The sequence below is a fragment of the Gavialis gangeticus genome, unplaced genomic scaffold, assembly GCF_001723915.1.
Source record: "Gavialis gangeticus isolate Ggan-Ray unplaced genomic scaffold, GavGan_comp1, whole genome shotgun sequence".
NCBI lineage: Eukaryota > Metazoa > Chordata > Crocodylia > Gavialidae > Gavialis > Gavialis gangeticus.
In genome coordinates this window covers 13,802,126-13,811,576 of record NW_017729029.1, presented here as the reverse complement: position 1 = coordinate 13,811,576, position 9,451 = coordinate 13,802,126, and the positions used below count along the sequence as shown (strand labels likewise).

The following is a 9,451-nucleotide window of genomic DNA, read 5'->3' as shown; positions in this document are numbered from 1 at the left end:
GGGCGGGTGGGGGGGCATGTGCCCCCCCCCCCCCCCCGAGGTTAGCTCGCACCAGCTGGGGAGTGGGGGCACCAAGAGAAGTGCCGGCGGCACTTCTGGTTTTGCCACCAGCTCTTGTGGAGTCGGCAATTGGCTGCTTGGGGACTCCCCTCCAGTTGGTGATTGGCCACTGGTGCCCCCCCAGACTCGGGAGGCAACAGTTGCCCATGGTGTAGTAGCACTAACAAACGGGTTTTTAGTGACGCTTACTGAGCACTAGCTGAATAACACCGTGCAGAAGTGTATTACAATGGGTTTTGCCTGGCACACTACTGCACAGTGCGCATCTCATGTAGATGCACCCAATGATCAGCACACTTGCTGCAGTAGGTTTGCCGTGGCACCGGGCTAGAGCAATGTTTGAAAAGAAGGCCTTGTCTTTAGGGGGTACTTGATATACTTGCCTTAGTGCCAGCCTCTAGTATAGGTACGTTGTGTTGGCATAACTTGTCGTTCACACCAGGGATGCTGTTTCAGGCTGCACCACTACACATCACCATTCCTGTTCATGGTTCATTATGTCAGTGGCCAAAAACTTCCTGTTGATCAGACTCGCATGTAAGCAGTGGATAGAGATAAATCGATTCTTAAAGGTCAAACTAGCCATTACTCAAAGCATCGTATTGTTGCCTTGGGGTATGACGAGTTGGCAAGATAGTGCCTGGATTGTAGAGGTGGGTTATGGCATGGCACCTTTACAAGATGCTGCTTGTTGTGTTATGCTGTAGTTTTATTTTCAAAACTCACCGTTGAGGTTGTAGTCTCTGATCCTCCCAGTCGGTAGGTAAATGGGGACGTAGTCTCCCTTTCATAGAGTAGAAGGGAGAGGCGGGCAGGTAGAGACCCTGTGTCCTCACCAAACAGTAGACTTTCTGAGGGACTGGCAAAGTATAATTTGTCATCTGTGAAAAGCGTTTGCGTTTGACAGCTTTTCTCAGGAAGCCTGTCAATGTGATAATTTAATGAGTACAGATTGCTTGCACCACAGCTGTAAAGCATGCTTTTACAATGCTATAAAATAAGAAAGTAAGCCTTTGTCTGTGCACTTTGAGAACAAACCAACTGCTAACACAAGCGAAAGGTGGTCATTTATTTTGCCTGGCAAACAGTTAAGACAGAGGAGAGGAACTTGCATTACTTTTCTCAGGGTGGCAAGGTTCATTCCAGGGTGCACCATAGCTTGCTAATCAGCTTGGTAACGGCTGAGAGGCAGAATTAATATCTAACTAAATGGAGTGAGTTTCTTGCAAGAAGGGTGGTGAAGACTTTTCTGAAACACAATGGGAAGAACTCGACTTTCCGAGATAAATCCTCCGCCAGTGGGGTGCGGAGAGAAAAGGGCCGTATCTTCTGTTCTCCCCAGCGTGGATGCCAAGGGCCAAAAACAGTAGAGTTCCTCATTGCAACCCCTTTCCCCTGTGCCAACAGCGATCAAAATGTGTCTTTCATTAAATCTCTGCTGCTAAATGCATTAGAAGTGCTGGTGCGATGGGTGCGACAGGATACGGGCATAAAAAAGATGGTCTTTGCTGAACAGTTACTGGCATGCTCTTCAGCAACTATCCACCATTCGAGCCACATGCTATTATTCTGCATATTGTTCCTCCTATTGCTTCTCACGTTACTGCTACCCTGTTCTGTTCTCTACCCTGTGTCTCTAAGATGGTGCTAGACCTCCCTCATTCACACCGGTGCCTTCCAACAGCCCCTTCTACAAGCGCAGTTCGGTCCTGACACCTCCGCATAATAAGCTCAGCGTCCTCAAAGCTGCTTGTAGGAGTCCTGCTGCCTGCGCTGCCCAAATATCAACCGCCCCTCTAAATAGACACGTAATCGGATCCTGCAGCATGCCTGCCATTTCTTATTTTTGGCCACGGAGCACTTTGTTTTGCAGGGCTCTCCGCTTCACCGGGGACTTGCGTATCTTTTTACGTGACATCTGTTGCTTTTCTCTGTTTTCTTGTTCGTGCCCTTTAATTGGGAGAGAGTCAATTAACGTCACATGGGCAACTTACCCACCAGCACGTCTGTTGAAATTCCAGGAGAGCTCTCAAGTCGGTGCCATATCCCTCTTCTCCCCCCCCGCCCCTGAAGTTGTCACTGCGTTTTAGTTCGTGGGCTGTATTGCCAGGTAGTGTTTGCAAGCCTGTTTTAAGGGAGGGACTGCGCTGTGGATTTCCTTGCAGCAGGTGAGACCAGCTGTGGTGATGACAACAGCTTCATTAGCATGTTTATTCCAGTGCTTGAAGTTGAACTGTGGCCTGTAGAGATGGTGGCGTTTTCGTGTTTTGCACCCCTGTCTCCCCTCCATTTGGGAAACAGCGTTTCAGAGCAGCCTCTTTTCTAAATATTAAGTTCTTGGCATTGCAAACCATCGCAGTAACTTGTGCTTACGTGGTCCCTTTCTGGCAAGGGTCTCTGCCATTTTGTTTTTACTCAAGTGGCTTTAGGTCCCGTTAGCAGATGGGGAAAGTGAGGCACAGGACAGGGAAGTTGCTTTTCCATGGCCGTACGTGGGATGTAAGTATAGCCGGGAGCAGACTCTCGGCCTCTGCTCAGTCCGAGTGCCTCATGCCCGGCATTTGTTGAGCAACCAACTGGTGGGTTGGTAGACATTTTGGAATTTACCACTTTTATTGTCAGGATGTCTTAATCCCTCATTTCCTTTCTTTTGGCGAAGGAAGGTTGCTATTTGCAAGACTGCAGACGTGAAGACTTTTGCTGCCAATTGGAATCCGTTTCTCAGCGTAACGGATACATCTGGGAGCCAAGGCACCCCCTCCTCTTCCCCAAATAAAAATCGCTGCATGTTTCTAGGGAGCAGAACTGTTTTAACAGTTACAATATATATATTTTTTCAAATCTAGTTTTTTAATATTTCTTAAGCAACCCCGTGCCGGTTTGCAAAGAAATGAGTTGCGGGCCATGTTTAAATAGGCCACGGGGGTAAGACTTAAATAGGCCATGGGGGTAAGACTTAATTACTCAAAATGATTTTCCTGGCTTAAAACAGTGCCCTACACTATCATTTGATTGACAGTTGGGATCGTTTAGTGCTTTCTCACATAAGTGTCATTTAAAAAATATAATCCTTTCTGAAGAGTTTCCTGATGCATCTGGTAGCAGCGTGCCCAGGACAAGGGTGTATTTAAACAAACAGTCTTCTTGGTGATATTAAAGAGTCTGAACAAATCTGGCAGATGGGGGTGCAGGGAGGAAGTAAGCTTTCAGAATGATTAAGTGAATTAGAAATTAATATACACCAAACTAATCTCGATAGTATAAACTCAAGTGAAAAATCTTCCTAGACAGGAAATGCCAGTCATGGGAACTGAAGTAGAGGTTCATGCTGATATTGGACAGAGGACATGTCGGGTGTTTGAAATCAATCTCCTCTTCCCTGGATCATTTCTCTTGTACTCCTAAGAGGCTGCATTATATACAGCTATGTCAACCACCAAGCCCCATGACTTTGTTAATAAGGAACTCAAAGAATGTTTCAGTTTTTCCAGAAAATGTTCTGTGTGTTAGTCTTTGTTTGTACTGGAGCACTTTGAAGACGAAAATCTGAACTTCAGCATACTTCATACATTTTAACAAGGTTTAAATTCAAACCGGGCCAAAAATATCCCCCCACCCCCCCAAGTCCAATCCTCCTAACAACTTCTGACTCTAAACATTACTCCTTTGAGGATTAAAACACAAAGGTGTGTTTTAGTAAAAATTATTTATTGAATATGAGTCACAGACAAGCCCAGGTCAGAATTTTAAATTGCTAGTGGTTTGCAGAAAAGTGTTTCCCAAGTGGCATAAGGGAAAGCGGGTAAATCCACGCCCAGGCATTCATGCGTCCCAAGATAACTACCATCCTTTTTAGATTTGGAGCGGCAACAACCCTGCACTCGCATTGCATCTGGATGTTTGGATGCGTTCTCACGCCCCATCCTTCATTGTTGCTTTTTCTCCCTTTTACACTACCTTCACCAAAATTGTACTTACCTGTCCAAAATAGGGTGAGCAAAATTTTGGTTTGGCAAATCCGTGTAAAATCATGTAGTCTTTGAGAAGTTCAGTGATCATGTTTTTTCCCCCCCATGGCTCCCTTGCAGTACATAGGTACCTGCATCTACAGAAAAAGTAGTATGGTACCAAAATTGGGGGTTGAACTTGATGATCTGCTTAGGTCCCTTCTGACCCTACCAACTATGAAAATGGTCACAAACGTAAATTGGTTTTGTATGTACAAACCCCAGGTTTGCATATCTCTATCTAGGCCGCCAAGCCAAACTTTTTATGGTTATACCATTCCTTGATCAGAACAAATAAATGCTATCTTCCTCCCTCCTTTGAAAAGTGTTGCCATTTCTTCAGGGACAGATTTGGTCACGGTTTTTTACTGTAGTCATTGAGCAACGTGCTCCATGTGCACACGTTGCATTGCACCACCTCTTTTTATAGGTAGGTCTTAAATGAAGTAAAGTGGAGGTAAGTTTTCCCATGCAATGGGTGCCTTTGCTGCCAGCCCTGGTTTAGCATTGTTAAAAAAATGCACACTGATTCCATCATGTCCCCCAAGCTCAACAGCATCTGTTATGCTCAGTAGATGGACGAGACTTTTTTGGAAGGGATAAGTATTGTGATTCATGAGTTGGACACTTATTTGTGAACCAGTTGGTTGAGTGTCTTGCTGGGAGTCGTGGAACTGCTGCGGGGACTGGTTTTTGACCAGGATGAAAACAAAGATCCTATGTGTTTGCCTGGGTTAAAAAGTCCTTCGGCTGTTTTGGGAGAGTTGTTAGCTCTCGACTCTGGGACAAATTCCAGCCTGTTAAGGGTATTGTAGCTTTTTGTACTCCAGCAAACATCTCATGGCCCATTTTTCTGGAGGTTGCATGTATGTTGTAAGAGGGAGTGTTTGTTGTCAGAAGTAGAAGGCAAGGAGAGGAGTCCCAAATTTGTTTTTAGTTTTAAAAAAATTCTTATTAAAAACCCCCCAACCCCAAACAAGCCAAATTTTTTGGAGCAAGATGTGATTTAGTTTTGTTTTTGAACTCATGGGGTGGAGAGTCCTGGGCTGGAAGAGCCATTGGTTGTGGACACCCATTTTAAATACCATTTTTTGTTCAGGCTAGTCTGTTTTTTTTCCTAAACAAAGTTTTTTTAAAAGGACAATTGAAACTTAAGTAACTGCTGTGTTTTTCAACTTTGCTGCCTCTTTGCTTTGATATTCAATGAAGCATGGAAAGGGATTTCACTCATCCATGTCTTAGGATCTGTTCTTTTCATTTATGAAATATTGAACAAAAATTATAAAATGGGAACCACTCCTCAAGGAGAGATTTCAGCATTTGACTCCTGCCTTAGTGCAGCCTCTTAGCTTTCAGCTCTGTGCACCAGGTAGCCCTGGTGCATGGAGTTGTTCAAGGCATTATTTGAAAAGCTTGTAAAATTGCAGATTGCTTCACCTGAAATCCATTGACCATGGGCTTTTGTTGATCTTTCCCCAGAGTTCTTCAAAGAACTGCTTGGAAATGCCGAGAAATCCTTGAACGACATGTTCGTGCGAACGTACGGCCGTCTGTACATGCAGAACTCGGAGCTGTTCCAGGATCTCTTTCTAGAGCTGAAACGTTACTACGTGGGTGGAAACGTGAACCTGGAAGAGATGCTCAACGACTTTTGGGCGCGCCTCCTGGAACGCATGTTCCGGTTAGTGAACCCTCAGTACCATTTCACGGACGAGTACCTGGAGTGTGTGAGCAAGTACACGGAGCAGTTGAAGCCATTTGGAGACGTGCCCCGGAAGCTAAAGCTGCAAGTGACACGAGCGTTTGTGGCTGCCCGCACTTTTGCACAAGGCCTGGCCGTGGCCAGAGATGTCATTTCCAAAGTGTCCGCGGTGAGCAAAAATTGGTGCTTGATCTCTTAACCTCTTGCATCCTAGCTGGTATGGCGTTGGGGTATGGCATGGTCCACTCTGGCCCTCGTTTGTCCAAGCGCTTAAGCATGCAGTTAACTTTAAGCACGTGCGTAAGTGCATCGATAGCTTCTTTCTGTTTGAAAATGGACAAGAGCGCATCCCACCAGGGCAAAGTTTGGGTGAGTTGTTGAGTGTGATGCTGTTATGATCTAGGGAAGCTCCATGGCTGGAGATCATTCCCTCATGTGGGAATTAAGGATAGAGTAGTTGGTGTTGCCTCGTCTACTCGCTTTGTTCTATCTGCATTTCAGGGGCACATTGGAGATTCATCTGTTCTGGAAAGGAAATTGTTGCTTGTGCTACGGTGGCACCCAGGAGCTCTCAGGATGGGACCGGGGTGTTGCCTACATGATATAAATTAAGCTTTCAACTTCTGTTGTAGAGAGCTTGAAAGAATTCCTCCTCTGGAACAAAGCCTGCTCCTGGGAGTATGGCTTTTATCAGTTGGTTTTCTTAACCTTCAGTTTGCATTGCATTTTCATGTGTGAATGGTATCGGTCATTAAAAGGTTATTTCTTGACTACGTTGGGGTGGTTTAAGCAAGCACTTTTTTTTACACAAGTTTGTAGTGTATTTGAACCTGAATTATGCAGTATAGGGAACAGATTGATTAGATGGTCTTGTTAAAATGACCATGTATAGTAGTAGTGTCATTGTTGTTATTAATGCTGTTCTTATTCATAATAATAGTGATAACAACCACCATAGTAATAGTAATAATAATAATGATAGTAGTAGTAGTAATAATAATAGTGGTTTCCAGTCAAACAAAAATTCAATTCATTTCCCACAGCCTGGAAAATCTAATATCAACATTTAATCACACAGGGGGGCTTCTCTTCCTATCTATGTGGTTACAAGTGCCTGGTTCACTTGAAAGCTTGTTAAGATACAAAGCCAGATAGAAGAGTTTGAATCACACTGAGTGACGGACGTGTTAAAAAGCCACTTTCGATATCCTGCAGGCTTTCTTAAAAGGAGAAATGCAATATGGGGAGCAATGCAAACAGTATCTTTTGATGATGTGGTAACCATTCAGATTCTTCCATATTAATATTCAGCAGTCCTAAAAGCTGTTGCCGTACTCATTTTTCTTAAGCAACCCCTCCCACCCCCCACAGGCAACAAAAGTACCCTGCGAGGAAGCTGTGTGCGTGATGGAGATAAAATATTAGTAAGGAAGCATACTATGCTCCAGATTTCAGTGGGGGGTTGCAGATGTATGGCAAGCAGTCATACTTATTTGGACACCTTCACTGTTTGTTTTTTGCTAGGATTAATGCTTTACATACATTTCCCCCTTGCCGTATTGCTTCTCTGTCGCAAAGGTTAAGTACGGTGGAGCAGTACACAGCAAAATCTTGACACTTCTCAGTTGATGATAAACTACTTGCATTCAACTGTCAGTCTGCAGAAGAAATAAAGTTTCCCATAACTTCAAGTGAAATGCCCAAGGATTGAACGGGAGAGGGTGAGGCTGAGCTGCTGTACTCCTTTTCAGGTCAAGCATCAGACCTGTGGTCTGGGTCAGATGGAAGAAAGTTTGTGTTTCCTGGGTGGGCATAGGGTTTCAGTTTTGGTGGTTGCCTTTCTGGTATCTTGTATCCTTATTACATTTACTGTCAGTATTCCTGGGAGGGAAGGACAGGGAAAATGGAGAGAGGCTTTTGGGGGCATAGGTTGTAGCCATGTTGGTTTAAGGACATAGGCAGACAAGAACCAAGGGGCTTTTGGTACATTGAGTCCGTGTTGGTCCATGGAGCCGGTTGGGTTTTTTGTACTAAAGCTGACTTCAGTGGCCGGTCTCTGACCTAAGCAGCGTGGTATGCTTGGGCAAAGAGTTTGGGAACGCGCCTTTACTTGATAGAGACAGGGAATGTGTCCAAGGGAGAGATTTTTCTTTATCTTTTTTTATTGCATCTGCTCAAAATTCATCAAAATGTCTTTAGGCACAACACTGTATATAGTTCCTGCCTCTGTTGTGAATCAAACTCAAGGTGGCATCGTGATTTTTTTTTTCTTTGAAGCTACTTGAGTATAGAATCGCATTGAAGTCTATGATGAATTGCTTGGGTTTACGAAGGGATCCAGGAAAATGTTCAGCTGCAAAAATAGCTTCCACTCCATAGAGAATTAGTGTTCCCAGGATTTCCACTTAAATTTTAGAAGTTACCACTGCAAATTAGACAACTGAAAGAAACCCATGTTGATAATTGCCATTCAGTCAAATGGCAAAGTTAGTTGCAATGCTGGAAGATGTAATATTTTTCCATGACATTTTAGTCTTGTTCTACAGAAACATAATTTGTGTTTCAGCAAAATGTGGTTGAAAACTGTTATTGAGATTAAAACTTTAATATTTTGCTACATCGCTCCCTTAACAGATTGTTGGGTGGCCCTGGATCTTTTTTTTTGCTTTTTCATCTTATTTATAGGTTACTTCAATGTTACTGAGCTCCATATAACTGTTCTGTTGACTTTTGTTGTTTGCCTACTATTTCATTCATGTGAGAGGAGATGAGATGTGCTTTATAGTGAGGATGAACTTTTTATGTGACAGAGACATGTCTTTTATTTCTGTTGTTTAAAAACAGACAAAGTAGGAAAAGCCGGCACTGCTTTCTATGCTCTCCCTTTTTTTTTTGTAACCAGCAGACAGAAAAATGCTTACTTGAGAATTCGCTCGACGAGGCCAACGCAGGCACGCACGCTTGATGCTGTGCAGCCCAGCTGTTCCTTCCCTTACGCATAGTGCTCTACAGTAGCGTGGTCTGTATGACTTTTTAATTACACTATATCTTTTCAGACCTTTTCTGCGGGAAGTAGATGCACCTGGAATGTAATATTCTTGTAGGGAGGAGGAAGAAGTGATATGGAGAGGCTTCGTTTTGAAGCACAAAAATACAAGAAGAGAAGAGAAGTAATGAAACTTTTTCTTCCTGAGCTGAGCATGCTGGGAAGTTGTATGGTGCTGCCCTGTGCTCTTAAAAGAGAAATGCGGCTCTTCTTCCTCTGAAGTTGGAGGAAATCCACCGCTGAGGTTTTCCACCTTCTGGCCCAAGGTCTGAAGTCCCCCAGATCTGTCCTGAACCGTAAGCATTGCCCAAGAGGAAGAGGCAGGTGTCATTTCTGCCTGCCTGGGTGCAGATGGATGTTTTACTGAGTCACTGATTTTTGGTTTTTTTGCCCTGTTGGCTGTGAACAATTATAAAAGTCGGCGTCTGATCTTTATATCATCTCTTGGAGATTAGTACTTTCTTCCCAACCCTCGTTCCCCTGAGCGGTGGGGGAGAGCAATCCAGTCATCCTGCAATTACTCGGTTATTACTGAGCCCCTGACAAGCATTAAACTCAACAGGGTTAAATTGCTGCCAAACGTTGACATTTCCTGCCTGGAACCATGAGGGCTTTTTCTGTCTTTCTTTTTTGCTT

At 44.0% G+C, this 9,451-nt stretch overlaps 1 protein-coding gene across 1 annotated transcript in view; it reads left to right on the top strand.

Moving 5' to 3' along the window:
- Positions 1-9,451, top strand: part of GPC4 (glypican 4) — a gene marked incomplete at its 5' end in the record, with an annotated part of 51,377 nt that overhangs the window by 16,730 nt on the left and 25,196 nt on the right. The window contains one exon of the mRNA XM_019521017.1: positions 5,547-5,938. Coding sequence (XP_019376562.1) covers positions 5,547-5,938 — 392 coding nt within the window. The remainder of the gene's footprint in view (positions 1-5,546; positions 5,939-9,451) is intronic.